This window comes from Mesoplodon densirostris, chromosome 5, assembly GCF_025265405.1.
Source record: "Mesoplodon densirostris isolate mMesDen1 chromosome 5, mMesDen1 primary haplotype, whole genome shotgun sequence".
NCBI lineage: Eukaryota > Metazoa > Chordata > Mammalia > Artiodactyla > Ziphiidae > Mesoplodon > Mesoplodon densirostris.
The window spans coordinates 13,460,779-13,475,540 of record NC_082665.1 but is presented as its reverse complement, the minus strand read 5'-3'; the positions used below and the strand labels follow the sequence as shown (position 1 = coordinate 13,475,540).

General features: G+C 43.8%; 3 protein-coding genes across 7 annotated transcripts in view; 1 reads left to right on the top strand and 2 right to left on the bottom strand.

Moving 5' to 3' along the window:
• LOC132490399 (uncharacterized) overlaps positions 1–5,772 on the bottom strand; it is a 31,260-nt gene extending 25,488 nt beyond the window's left edge. Inside the window, exons 1-2 of the mRNA XM_060098776.1 lie at positions 5,741–5,772; positions 3,198–3,836 (exon numbers count right to left, since the gene is read on the bottom strand). Of these exons, the coding sequence (XP_059954759.1) occupies positions 3,198–3,836; positions 5,741–5,772 (671 nt within the window). The remainder of the gene's footprint in view (positions 1–3,197; positions 3,837–5,740) is intronic.
• SOD1 (superoxide dismutase 1) lies at positions 3,481–11,125 on the top strand. The gene is made up of 5 exons (XM_060098564.1): positions 3,481–3,652; positions 6,809–6,902; positions 8,588–8,657; positions 9,481–9,598; positions 10,698–11,125. Exons 1-5 carry the CDS (start codon positions 3,581–3,583, stop codon positions 10,803–10,805), a joined length of 462 nt encoding a protein of 153 aa, XP_059954547.1. The 5' UTR covers positions 3,481–3,580; the 3' UTR covers positions 10,806–11,125.
• Positions 8,876–14,762, bottom strand: part of SCAF4 (SR-related CTD associated factor 4) — a 60,498-nt gene continuing 54,611 nt past the window's right edge. For 4 of the 5 annotated variants that reach the window (XM_060098559.1, XM_060098562.1, XM_060098560.1 and 1 more), the window contains exon 20: positions 13,364–14,655. In XM_060098559.1, coding sequence (XP_059954542.1) covers positions 13,727–14,655 — 929 coding nt within the window. In that variant the 3' untranslated portion in view covers positions 13,364–13,726. Of the gene's footprint in view, positions 10,168–13,363; positions 14,656–14,762 lie in introns of those variants that run through there. The other variant, XM_060098563.1, reaches the window with a different exon arrangement.

The following is a 14,762-nucleotide window of genomic DNA, read 5'->3' as shown; positions in this document are numbered from 1 at the left end:
TCTCAGTGTTTACTGGTAATAGCTTCCGGTTTTTGGAATTTACTAACATTAAATATACGCAGGTAGGACTAGCTAATACTGCCTTTAACTGTTTTTTTCTTTTTGCGGTATGTGGGCCTCTCACTGTTGTGGCCTCTCCCGTTGCGGAGCACAGGCTCCGGACGCGCAGGCTCAGCGGCCATGGCTCACGGGCCCAGCCGCTCTGCGGCATGTGAGATCTTCCAGGACTGGGGCATGAACCCGTGTCCCCTGCATCGGCAGGCGGACTCTCAACCACTGCACCACCAGGGAACCCCCTTTAACTGTTTTTAATTTGCTTCCTAGTTATTTTGTTTTTATTTTTTGCCTGCACCGCGCAGCATGTGGGATCTTAGTTCCCTTACCAGGGATTGAACCTGCAGCCACTGCATTGGAAGCGTGGAATCTTAACCACTGGACCACCAGGGAAGTCCCTGTTTCCTAGTTATTAGCGCATTTATTTCTTAGCATTTAAAAAAGCCTGTCTTGGGACTTCCCTGGTGGTGCAGTGGTTAAGAATCCGCCTGCCAATGCAGGGGACATAGGTTCGAATCCTGATCTGGAAAGATCCCACATGCTGCGGAGCACCTAAGCCCATGCGCCACAACTACTGAGCCTGCGTGCTGCTACTGAAGCCCGCGCGCCTAGAGTCTGTGTTCCACAACAAGAGAAGCCACCGCAGTGAGAAGTCCACGCACTGCAATGAAGAGTAGCCCTCGCTCACTGCAACTAGAGAAAGCCCGCATGCAGCAACGAAAACCCAACGCAGCCAAAAATAAAAATAATAAATAAATATTTTAAAAAGCTTCTCTCTTTGTACTTTGCTTCTTTTGTATTTTCCCTAGTTCTAACATTTTCCTACAATTCATATAAAAACATATTTTTCATCAACAAAGGTCTTGGTGATAATCCCTTTGTGATGTGTGATGTGAAGGAAATTAAAAAACTACTTATTTACTGAGCATGAGGAAGGTGTAAAGGGGGAATCACCTTGGGATTACAGAAGAAAAAAATGATTTGGGGAAAGAGAGAGATGAGATAAAGGAGAAAGGAGAAGAGTGAGTCCTAAGAAAGGAAGGAGAGGAAGAGGAAAAGGATGGAAACGCCAGACCGAAGTTCTGGTCTACCTTCTTGTTTACCTCTTAACCACAGAGGTCCCCAAACACTGCTTTTCATCCCCAGGAATGCCAGAATGACACACGGTAAACTGCTTAGTCATCTGCACAGGCTGTCTTAGGAGCAAACAAATACTGTTCAAGATCACATATTTATATTCCTTAACCTTGTTCTAGAAGGAGGGGTAAGAGTCTGGGTGGAAGCATTTTCTTGGCTCCACACCCCCCAGGGGAAATATGGCCTGAGGAGGAACAGAACAGGGTCCTCTAAAGTGTGGGACCCCCTTGCCCAGGTGTGAGGGCGGCAGTAGGAATAAACCCCAGGGGTCCTCTAATCCTGCAGGACACAAGCCCTGGCACTGACCCAGGCTTTGTCTACATATCTCAAAAGAGGACGGACCCAGAATCCCAGGGCCACTCTGTATATGGGCTGCTTTATTGGCGAGCAACTGAAATCTGATTCCAACTTCCTGGAACTTTGAGGCCAAAGAGAAACTTTGGCCTCGGGCAAAGACCCTGTGGCTGGGATTTGCACATTTATGCAATTGCGTAGCACAAGTCAGCTATCTGGGAAATGCTAGTAAGTACAACAAGCAAAATTACAAATATGTATACTTTCAAGAGGATGATAAAAAAACGTGGATTGTGTATCTCTGACAGAGGATGCCTTTGAGTCCAAGGGTGTAATTAAATAAATAAGTAATGGACAGCCAAGACGTGGCTGAATCAGCTTCTGCCTCGTTTCACTCTGGCCTTGAACTAGGTGTCCGTGTTTCATCATCCTTACAACTAAATCCTCCCTACAGAGCATTAGAGGGAAATGCAGATTGCGTTGGAGTTCACGGGGAGATGGGGAGGATTGCAATCCCACAAAACAAAAACAGAAATCCCCAGGAGCCAGAGCTCTTCTCCCTTACGTGTGTCCCTTACTGGCCCCTGTCTGGGTCCCCTTGACTCCAAGTTTCTTTTCGGGATGCTTTCTCTATCTCCTCTTTTGTGTCAAGTAGGTCCAGCTCTTGCCCTCAACTTGCATACTTCACTGGGCATGAAAAACACCTGCAAGTCGGAGTTCCTCAAAGTGCCAGCATCAGCGCTACCTGGGCACAAGGTAGGAATGTAAAGTCCAGGTTCCCACCCCAGACTCACTGAGTCAGAAACATAGCACCTGCAGGTTAATGAGTTTTCTGGGTAAGTCTAAAGCATGCTTCCAGGTTAAATTAACCTCACCTCTGAAAACAGTTCACTCATCTTTGTTATTCAGGCAGCCCCGTAGGGAGGGAAGATGAAAATCCTTCTCTTGATGCTCCCTGCCCCAGGCCCCTGGTTTATCAAACTGTTCTGCCAACACAAGTATGTGTGTGTGTTGGCGGGGGAGGGGAATTCTCATTCTAAGCCAAACTGTGGCAGACAAATGCACATCCATCGTAAAAAATTTTTTTGAGAGAACATTAGTAAAAGTTTAATTCGCACTCCCCAAAGGTACCCACCCATAGTCTCTTGTACATCTTTCTAGATTTCTGAGCGCACAAGTAAATATGTTTATACTTTTAAATAAAAACCCACAGAAGTAGTTTGTACTGTTTGCTCATTTCAGGTTTTTGAAGTCTTGTCCTTGAAGGATAAGAAATACTCTGAGGTACGGAGGTATCATAAATTATTCACCCCTTCTACCCTTTTCCTTGACATTTGGGGCAGACAAAACACAGAGGTATGGAGAAATCAATCAGCTGACATTCTTTGGTCTTTTCACGTTTGCGGCCTTGCCAAACAGGAAATATTCGAAAAGAATACACAATTCTGATAACCAAGTAACTCTATACGTTTAGGACTACGAAAATTGCAGGGAAGAAAAGGTGAGACCAGGGACTGAGATGCGTCGACTTTACATACCCTCCGAAACCCAAAACACAAGACAATTAAAAAGTAAAAGCTATCAAAAGCACCCAGCTTGACAGTCCCAACTTCTAAAAAAACAAATGCGACAATATTATGACCAAAGTCAGTCATAACTAACTACATTTCCAGACAAAGGGACTTCAGATCTTCAAGGCGTGCCGCGTATACCTCATTTTCCTTATTTCGTGTACTGCAATCCACGGACTACACCCTTTGGAGGAGAAGGACTGGTTTTTTCCGCCGTTCCAGGTTTCTGGGCGTTTTAAGGGCGCCGGGCGGAGGGAGCCGGCAGCGCGGAGGACAAGGCACCTCAAACGGCCCTTTGGCCCCGCCCCCCGTGATTCCCGGCCACTCGCGTCCCGTGGGGAGCGGGCTGAGAGCGCGGGCGGCGATTGGTTCCGGGCCAGGGTGGGCGGGGTGCGGCGGCCCGGCATATAAAGGTTCCCCGGCGCGGCGTGGTGCTGCGTCGTCTGTTTGCGTCGGCATCTTGTGCAGTGTTTCCCGCTTTTCGTGTGGCCTTCGCAGCGGACCGGAGCGCGTCCCCGCGAGTCATGGTGATGAAGGCCGTGTGCGTGCTGAAGGGCGACGGCCCGGTGCAGGGTACCATCCACTTCGAGCAAAAGGCAAGGACCGGCGTGGGGAGACAGGCGGCGAGGCCGGGCCCGCACACCTGTGCCCGGGAGCGGCCGGCGGGGCCTCGGGCCTACCTCGCCACGCCCCCGGCGCGTGGGTCGGCGGGTCGGCGTCCCCCGGGTCCTCGGCCGTGCGGCGCCCTCAGAGCCGCCAGCCGCGCGCGGCCGCGGAGTGCTGAGTCACCGGGCGAGCCTGGCAGCGGCTGTGCGTGGCGAGGCCTGGGCGGGAGTGCAGGGAGGGAACACCCGGCCGGCCCGGTGGGTGCCGACCACCGCGAGTTTCGGAGGGAAAGAAAGCGTGGGAGGAAAGCCGGTTGCCCTGGCGCCTCCTCGGCGTCCGTAGGCCCGGGCGGAGACCTGAGGTGCTTGAGGACGCTGCGGCCCTTTTTGCGGGCTCAGTTTCTGGGTCCTGAGATACCGCGGATGCTGAGCTGCGCAGTCCGAGGCCTGGCCGGTCCTTGAGACCCGGGGGTGGCGGATGCGGCTGGGCCGTCTGGGTCTCGTAGCATCCGTATCCGTTTGGGACTTCCTTTCCAGCTTGAGCTCTCTAGTTCAGGGGGTCTGCAGACTGCGGCCCGCGGGCCTAATCTGTCCCGAGGCGGTGTTTGTACAGCCCTCGAGCTCAGTGGCTTTTGTATATTTATGCTTTTATTATGTTTGTGTTTAAAGGGTCGTGAAAACAAGAGTAGGCGACAGTGATCCTTTACAGAAAAGTTTGCTGATCCCTGCTCTAGGTCAGGGTCCTCCTCTAAGGGCGAAGAGGACGGCCCTGGCCAGAGCTCCAAAAGCCAGAGATCTAACAGCCTCCCTTGTTGGGGGTTTTCCAGAGGAGCGATTTTTAACTCTGGGTGCACAGCAGACTCATTTGGGGAGCTTTTTAAACTACAGATACCAGGGCTCAACTCCGGATCAGTTACATCAAAATCTGATGGGGCGCAGTCTGAGTGATGCTCTTTTTAAAGCTTCCAGAGTCGTTCTTAACAGTGCATGGAGAATTGAGAATTCCTGTTGGTAGAGGGTAGTGGACGAGGTTTGGAAGTCCAGCGCTAGGAGACCCAGAGTATTTCCATTGCATGGAATTGTCACTTCTGTTCTTGGAGCATTCGTTTAAACAAATTCCCGGTAAAGTGACTTCGAAATTTCTCTACCGGTGGGCCTGTTCACTGAGATGGTAGCGGACAGACCTCTGAACAAATCTTGTAAAATAAAGTGTACAGACATACATACTCATTGATAATACTGCAAAACACAGGTGTTGTGAGGAAGGTGCTTGTGATAAGACTGTCCCCCCACATCTTAGTGAGGTTACCAGTGGGTGGAAAGTTGTTTATGTTGGCTTGTTAATCATGAGGGAATATGAATGAGATTTAGTCGTTAAAGTGGTTTCTGGAAATGTGAGAGGACATGCAAAGGAATCTAGGTAAGTGTCCCCCATCTGTGAGATTTAGACGAGAGAGAGCTTATATTTGAGCTTAATTTTTTCCTTTAGGTGGTTTCCAAATTTTCTGGAAGAGGCTCTTTGACATTTGACTGAATTTTGCAGTTTCATTTGCAAGACTTGGTTTTGTCCATCCCCTTTCCTCTCCACTAGAGAACCTAAGAAGCCTCTGAGGGATTCTTTCCCTGTGGCCATTGAGAAAACGGCTCCTGGTGTTGCATTCAGAAGTCACGCTGGTTTTTCCACCTTCCCTGAGCAGCTTCTATGGCTCCCCCTCTTTTAAGTTCCAACTTCATTTTGGTGGTGCTTTTTGTACCTGATAAAGACCCTTGGATATGCAGATGTATTAAATTGACAATAAACTGTATTTCTTGGCCTACTGAGTGTTTAAAATTTTGGCTTAGTTTCCAGTTTCAAAAATCGGAAATTTTCACCTATAAGTCCAAATTCTTAGCTTCTCTTGAAAAATCTGGAGGTCTGCCCAGACTGAGCCTTCATTAGCCCAGGGCTACGCTGTGCTGGACCAGTGTACATTACTCCTGCTTCCCTGACCTGTTTTACTCATTTGAGACAATAGCCTGGTCCCTGCAGGGTTGTACCCAGGCAGCTTCCTGTTGAACTTCTTGTGCTCTGTGCATTACCAATTAAGTGGAGGCTTGGAAGAACCTGCCATGTTCGTCTGTCTGTGCTCTTGATGACGTGGCGTGTTTTGGGGAATAACGTTCACATTTGGGGTTCTCCAAAATTAAAGGTTGTACGTAGAAGAATCATAGTGTATCTATTCTCAAAAAGAAACACAAGAGGCGGCAGTTGCCAGGCTACTTCCGTTGAGCAGTGGTATCTAGCCAGGGGAAAGTAGGGTCTTCAAGGCCAACACCTCTTGGAACCGTTGGCCCTGGCTTTTTAAACAACAAAGACACCGTCGTGTACTACTATATGGTGTGGATGCTGTGTCTATTTTATTTTACTTCCTAAGATCTCTTGGTAGCTGTAGAAGTAACTTCTTTGATTTCTATATGTAGCATGCGGTACCATTATCCATCAACATTGCCTGAATTGCAGTGTTTTTTTTTTTCACCTGCTTTAGTGTTTTATTGGTCTTTCTTTTTGGTCTCTGTAGTGGAAAGGTTATCTAGGTTTCAATGCCTAAAAAGACTTGAGAAAGCCGTACTTCTGGTTGCACTAGGATCAGTCCTCCAGGGGCAGTGAGGTGTACGATATTTTCTGGCTGTAAATCAAAAATAGCCATGCTGGAAACTGATAAACACCCCTCTGGTGGAGAGTGGAGAACAGGGATCCTAGGGTAGCAAGTTGGATATTTTTTTTTTCTTTTTAAGGCAAATTTGTATGATTGCTAACATAGAAGAGTGCATGAAGAAAGTAGGGCGCTAAAAAGTGTATCATGTGCTAACATTGGGGTTCAAAAGGTTGATTTGTACACATACACTCACTATGCGCAAGTACGACCTATTTGAAGTATTTACATAATAAACAAGAACTTATTCATATTACGTATGAATAGAGTAGTTTAGCAGCTTGCTGGAGGTTCACTGCTAGAAAGTGGCGGACCTGGGATTTGGACACAGATTTTTCGACTCCTGAGTCCATGTTCTTTTCACTTTCCTGTGAGTGGTAAAGATAATTCAACTGTTTTCCTTGTTCAGAAGCATTTGCTGTCTCAAACTTCTTGCACTTTTCTTTGAATAAAGGAAGATGGGACGGTCGTGGTATCGGGATCCATTACAGGATTGACTGCAGGCGATCATGGATTCCATGTCCATCAATTTGGAGATAATACACAAGGTGGGTGCTGTGCTGGTTTAGTGACTGACAGTTATTTCACCTAATAAGATACACTTGAGTAGAGTTACCCCCAAACGTTAAAAACTTGCGACATTTTTTTTTAAGAGTCAAGTTAATATGACTACTAAAGTCGATCTCAGGGATAAAAGTGGCTTTTGACTGTTCCGTGTGGAATGGAAGAAGGAGTTGATGTTTGTATCGTGATTATGGGTTGATTATATAAGAGTCTCAGGTGTGTTTTAAGAAAACAGTAGAAAACAACACAGCTTCTTTCTGACCTTCCCCTTTACTCCCAGGTGTTGGTGAGCTGGGGCTTGAGGGCGGGTGTGGCAAGCAGGGTGCATTTATCTGCAGAACCCTGCGAGGTAGCTCTGTGCCTCTAGCCTAAGGGCCTTAGCGGGGAGGGGCAAGGTACAAACTGATGAGGGGGTGTAAACTGTTCACGCTTTGGATTGTGCTTCATTTTCTCAAGTTGGGTTTAGAAGCAAGTCAACAAAAGCTTATGGGTTAAATTGCTGTATTTGAGTAAACTTAGTGTTTAGACTTTTTATGATGAGAACTTAATGCATTGTGCTGGAACGTGTGTGTGTATTGGAGTATAATTGCTTTACAATGTTGTGTTGGTTTCCGCTGTACAGTGAAGTGAATCAGCTATATGTATACATATATCCCCTCCGTCTTAGAACTTGTTTTTAATGTACCATAATTTGGTTTTTGTAAATAGTGATTTAATGATCAGATTTGATCCATTTCAACAATTATAAAAAGTCCCGGGACTTCCCTGCTGGTCCAGTGGGTAAGACTCCACGTTCCCAATGCAGGGGGCCCGGGTTGGATCCCTGGTTGGGGAACTAGATCCCGCATGCATGCTGCAACTAAGAGTCTGCATGCCGCAACGAAGACCCGGCGCAGCCAAAATAAATTATTAATTAAAAAAAAATTCCTCGAGTCGTTTTTTTTTGGTTTTACTACTTCTGCTTTGGGAGGTGATTGCTCTGTGGCATTGACTTACTGTGCTACTTTCTGTGACCTGCATGTCTTCTCCCTGGGTAGAGGATGGATAAAAGCTGTAAACGGGGGAAACTTTCTGTCAGCTGTTGAATGAAGAACCATGTCATGAAAGAGCCTCCTCCATTGTTGTGGTTGTGTTCTGTGTGAATGCTGTTCCCTGGTGCACTGGAGTGCCATTTTTACAGAATACAGTGTGAATGCCCCCGAGTTGTACCGGGCAGCAGCCCTTGGATTAAGGTGCCGTTTTACATTCTGCATGCACGAAGTAAAGGCCACTAACAGGAGAGCTGCCTGGTAGTATGTTGCTGGGGAGATAAGTTTTTTGTAGTTGAGGTGTGCTGTTCTCATATGAACTAGGATCATTATCATGGGATTTTAATAAAAGAACCATTGAAGATCAAGTCTTGGCCTCATTTTACAGGGCAGTGAAGAAACCAAAGCCCAGAGAAGGGTATTAATTTAACTTTACCAGTGTTACCCAGTAGTTAGAATGTCTTTACTCCCTGCCCGTTTTGTTTAATGTGTTGCTTTCTGTTTTTATTAGCCTAGAAGTCACAGTGTGGGTCAGTACTTTCTCCATTTGAGGTTTTTAGCAATGACCAGTTTCTTTTTAGAACTTATTTTGGAATTTTGATTCATAATTTAACTTTTTTTTTTTTTTTTTTGGTAAACAGGCTGTACCAGTGCAGGTCCTCACTTTAATCCTCTGTCCAAAAAGCATGGTGGGCCAAAGGATGAAGAGAGGTGAGTGACCTTAACTCTTTTTGAAATGATAGCGATGGCTTTGAGGGGGGGCAGTGTGGATATATGACTTGCACATTGCGTGCTAAGATAATTGCGCCTCTGCTCTTGACTTTGCTGCCCCCATGTAACCCCTTGCCCCCAAGTGCTGGAATGGCTTACTCCTTGGGCTAAGGAATTGACAAATAGGGACACTTAAAGCGATTTGGTTTTGTAGCATTTATTGAATATAGAGCTCATACAAGTGTCAAAGGGAACTAATACAGGAAATGTCATGAATAACAGTACTGTCAACCACTAGCAGAATAAACCATCGTGAAACACTGGAAGGTTTGTAGGTAAAAATTTGATATTGAAAATTCAGTGAGACTCCCATTTGTATGTATTTGTTTTCTGAGGGCCTTTCAGGAAAATATTAAACTTAAAGGACAAGGATTAATTTATTTTTATATCAGAGGCCTAGGGGCATAGCTCTGCCATGCCAGGAATTAACAGGCGTAACTCAGTAACTTAGAGTTTACCCTTTGGTCCTTTACCTATGAAATTAGAGGTGCACCCCATCCCACCACTCTTCCCAGAGCATTGCTTTATAGACTTGAAGCCTGTGTTTGAAGAGCTGTGTGTCTAGAACATCTAGTTACTTGTTTTTAAACTTACATGTTTTCAAGGTTTTGTCAGTCTGGAAAAGTGGGTTCTATTTGATATAGACTATATCCACCTCTTAGCCCACCCTTGTATATCTGACTCAGTCCATTTTTAATTTAGCTCATGAACTAAAGTTAAATAGAAACCAGTCCTAATCCCTCTAATGCTTTTTCAATGTTAGGCATGTTGGAGACCTGGGCAATGTGAAGGCTGACCAAAGTGGTGTGGCCAAAGTGTATATTGAAGATCCTATAATCTCACTCAGCGGAGACCATTCCATCATTGGCCGCACAATGGTGGTAAGTGTTCATATAATAAGCATATGCATAAAATTACTTCTAACACATGGTCACATATGTTTTCATGATTATTAGTCCTGGTTTCTAAGGATCCATATAAATTGTACTTTTAGTTCAGATTAGGAAAAGCAGTTATTTTATTGGACGATTACAGTGAAGATGAATTAATGATCTAGGTCAGTTAAGAACACTGTTTTGCTAAGATACGGTAATAAAGTACATTACATTTGATCATATTAATTAGATCTGTGTTACAGAAACAGGAGTGGTCTTTATCTAGTTTTTAAATGGCCAGACTTTCTTGCCACTACTGGGTTTCCCCCTTGTAGTTAACCAGAGCATCTTAAGTCTGAAATCGGATGGACCTCAGTACTAATATTCATTCGTCTGCAGGTTATCATCACTTGCTTAATATGTGGGAAGCAGTTGCCCCAAGTTACGTAGAGCTGCATCTGGTTCATACAGAACACCACCTAGGATAGGCTCCCTTTTGCCTGCCCCAGAGGACAGTTAACATTCAGTAGACACCTCCTTTCAGTTGACCCTTTTATTCTTAGAATTTTCTTCACCTGTAGTTGTGAAGCAGAAAAATCACGTATCAGTGTTTGATGAGCAAAATTTAAAATACTACTGCTTGAATACGTCAAGATGTTTTTAGGATTACCTCTTGTTTATGGGTCCGTAATTAGGCATGATTTTGATGTTCTTTTTTGTTGTTTACTTTCTTTTCCCCCAAAGCAATTTATACAATAAAAGAATGACTACTGTAACTGAGATTACTAGAATTTCTCATGTTGGATTCAGCATGTGGCAGCCGTGTAACCTAATTGTATGGGTGGTTTGTATTTCATTTAGAGATAGCACTGCTTACCTAGTGTTTAAGGGTAACTATTTCTTTGCATCAACAAGAAAAAGCTTTGAGTAGTTTCTACTTTTTACTATTAGATTAAATATTAGTATACTTTCCTCCTAGTAAAATTATTTTAACATGTTATTTTCTAATATTAAATGGTTCTTAAAAGTGTTTTGGGTATTGTTGAGAAGAGATGGTAATTGCTTGATAGCCCTAAGTTAATGTGTTCTTAAAATTTTTTTAAAGGTCCATGAAAAACCAGATGACTTGGGCAGAGGTGGAAATGAAGAAAGTACAAAGACAGGAAACGCTGGAAGTCGTTTGGCCTGTGGTGTAATTGGGATCGCCCAGTAAACATTCCCTAGGAGGTGGTCTTGAGTCCTAGTAACTCATATGTTATCTTGCTAGTTGTAGAAATTTAACTAGATAAACATTAAACACCGTAACCTTAAAAGTGTATTTTGTGTGACTTTTAATTGCTTTAAGTACCTGTAATAAGAACGGATTTATGATCACTTGAAGATTTGTATAATTTTATAAGACTCATACTCAAAGTGTCTTGTTTCAGTGGTCTCTGTATTTTGCCAGACTTAGTCACATATGGATATTATTTGTCTGAATTTCTTCAGTTCTCACTCAAGCCTGCAATAAACATTCTCTGTGGCACTACTGTATTTTGAGCCTATTAAAGTATCTAAATTGAAATTCTGAATTAGCTCTGATACTCATACACAGAGCTTGAATGGAACAAATTTAGTAATATGTTGACGGGTATTAACTTTCATAGAGCTCTTTTTTGAAAGTGTTTGTTTTAAATGAGATGAAAATGTTTAAAATTTTAGCAACTGGTACATTTAGCTAAGACTAAGCTGAACTTTAATCTCAGACAAATAGGCTATCCTATGTTAGCTTTAGGGAAATTAAAGTGGTACCTTTATTTTAAAAAGTAGATGTTACAGTTTAAGAGAGCCCTTTGACAACTTTCAGTGAAATTGTGAATGGCAAGTTAGCTAGAGCCTCAGGTAGCTGAGAAGACTTACCTACCTGTCAGATAATAGCACATACTCCCATTTTTGTAGAACCGTGAACGTTTAGTTTATAATAAAAGTAGAGGTTGGCACAGTCTGCTTTCAGATAAGCTCCTTAAAGAAATACATTATGCCACTGTAAGGTGGAAGCAAAGAAATGTCTGATTGTGGGCTCTGTTTAAGTACAAGAACTGACACACCCAGTTAGCGAATTCAAGTCTGTTTCTCTTAATGGAAATACATATCTGCAAGAGGATGCTTTTAAGCGAAGTGTTGATCTAACTCAGGTTTGACTGAGGGTTATAGTTTATTAATTGAAAATTATGGAATATTACTTCTGATAGAGAAGCCAGATAAGCAACAGTTCTGGTTGGTCGTAAATTATATGATGGACTTTATCAAGCGAAGATCACTTAGGAGAGGAAAAGCTAATTTAGAGTAAGAGTTGGTAGTGGTGGTTTGTTTTCAGATTTTTAAATTGGTGATAACAGTATGCTCACAATAATGGCTACAACTACCATCAGGTAGGGAATTTAAAAACAAACACTAACAGATTTCATAATGTACAGTTTTGTTACATAAATGGGATAAGACGCAAATACAGGACTTGCTTGTGTCCTTTAAAGCCTCAAGTGTAATTACTACCACGTGGTACTTTAGGGGTTTTGTCATGTGCAAATAGGGTGACCTTAATACTTCCAATTGGAAATACAGGGCTGCGAGTCCTTGAAATCTGAACACCAATCAATCAGGTGTATTATATTTATTTCCAAAAGCAGTTTCAGCTGGGACTTTTAAACTTCTCAGTGGGCCAACATAATACTGAGGATAGATTTTATAACTCAAATCTTCATATATGAAACCGGATTTTCTCTTACTTTCCAAAGGCAGGGACTCGAGAACATTGCCCTAGATAAATACACTTTGCCCCCATCAAAACAAAGGTCTTGCTGCAGAAAACTCAAAACCAAACTAATAAAGCAGCTTCGCCTGGGGTAAAGAAAAGTTATCATCTGTTAACACACACTGAAACTAGGACAGTTTAGAAATGTGATTTGAGAAGAAAAAAAGCTTCAAGGCCAAAAGTTCTAGGATTATGTTTGTTAATGGTCTTTTCCCTGGCACTAGGTAAGCAGCTTTATGTAACTGCTTTTCTGTACTACTGTTTCAGGTATAGGTTTAATTTGGCTTTGGATGTCTTCATGTAATAGCTCTTGGATAACCTACAACTAATTTTCCTAGTTAACCCAACAATTTTAAGGAAAAGAGAGAAGTACTTTGTAAGTGGCAAAAAGTTCAGTTTACCTCTGCCCAGCAGGGGACTTTAAAAAAATGGTAAAGAAAGGCAACAGGCAAGGCTTGTAGAAACAATAGGTTGCATTTAAGTCCTTAAACAGATAAGACCATAAGCTTTTAGGTTGCAAATACTAACCTTGATTTCTTTCACCCTTTTGAAAAATTTAATGGGATGGTTAAGAAAAACACCCAACCTTCTTTCTAAATAAGTAATACCCAAGCAATCAGATAATTTATAGTACAACGGGTAATGTTGGGGTCCAGTTTTTCCCCCCAGCGAAAAAATTTTTTTACAATTGTTTAGGGCAACATTTACCACAAAGCCAATGGCAAGAAGACCTTGACTGAATTCCAAAACAAGATTTTCAGTTAACATTAAAACCACTAACCTCTGCCTTAAGATTGAAATGCTAAAAATAAAAAATATTACAAATGGAAGTGTTTGAGAATAACTACATAAAGATGTCTATTTCCATCAAATATACAAGTCTAATTTAGACTCCAACACAGTATTAACAGCTCAAACTTTGATGGTGAACAATCCTTTTCCACCTTAATGCAGTGTAGGAAGAATAGCACACATTAAAGTTTGTTACGAAAATAGAGTTTATTAAAAACATCCCTATTGTTTTTGAGGAGCTTTCACCGTTACCTTGTCTTAAATTAAAAAAAAAAAAATAGAGAGCACTTCTAATTACGATTTGTAAACTTTTTAAAGTCAAAACTTTTAAAAAGTTACAGCAAAAAGGGTAATATTTATTCATATTTTCAGTATTTTTTGTTATTTTCTGGCTATTTTTAAATAGAAGGGAAGCAATCAAATTGCTTACAATTCCCCACCAACTACTGCGGGGCTGTGATATAGCAGGAGCAAGTATAATACAGCATCTGTACACTTCAAGCTCTACACTCCAGGAAGTGTCACTGTCACATGTGGACAAATTCCAGTCTCTAACGAGGAGCCTCGGCTGCTGAGCCAGAATCCTTTTCAGGTTCAACGGATGAGGTAGCCTCAGCAGGTAACTCTTCAGAAGGTTTTACAACTGCAGACTCAGACTCCCCCTTATCAAGTTCTGAAACAGTGTCTACATTTCCCACTTGGCTAATGGGAGGTTCAGCGGTTTTGTTACCGCCTGCCCTGTCTGTCACCTCGGGCTTCTCCTTGCCTCGGTTTTCCTCCTTCTCTCTACGAGACTCTCTATCTCTAGAATCTCTCTCTCTGTCTCGATGCCCACTAGAGCGTCTATTCCTCTCTTCCAAGTCTCTGTGCCTGTCCCGGTCAGGGCTCCTTCTTCCCCACTCTCTCCTTTCACGATTACTATTCTCTCTATCATCATGACGGTTCCCATACCGTTCCCGGTCATTTTCCACCCTATTTCCAAAAGATCTTCTTCCAAACCTTTCTTGGTCTCTACCTGAAGTGAACTGCTGCCTGTTATCGTTTCTAAAGGGCTGTGGCTGCGTCGGCGGCGGCTGGTTCGGCGGCGGCTGCGTCGGCGGCTGTTGCTGCGGCTGCGGTGCCGGCGGCGGCTGCTGCGGCGGCGGCTGCCTTCCATCTCTGTCCTCGGGACCCCCTGGGCCTGGCCCTGGGCCCCCGAGCCCTGGCACTCCACCGGGCCGGACGAAGGGGCCGTGGGGAGGAAAGGGACCTTTCATTCCGTGAGGCGGAGGCATCCCGAAGCCCCCGGGGCCTGGTGGCGGGCCTCTATGCATCATATGCGGAGGCACGGGGCGCGGCGGCAGCAAAGGAAAGCGTGGCAGGTGAGGTGGAGGCATTCCCGGCGGGCGCTGGAGTGGGATCAGGCCGGGTCGGGCGCCAAGAAGACCAGTGGATGGGGCTTGGAGCCCGATTACAGGGCCGGGTGCAACTCCTTGAGTACCTGCGAGGCAAGAAAAATTAGAGTGTAAATAACATAACATAGAAGGCAGCATATTCTATTTTCAATTATTTCCTGTGGAGCTTGAAGCAAAATGAAATTCAACCCCA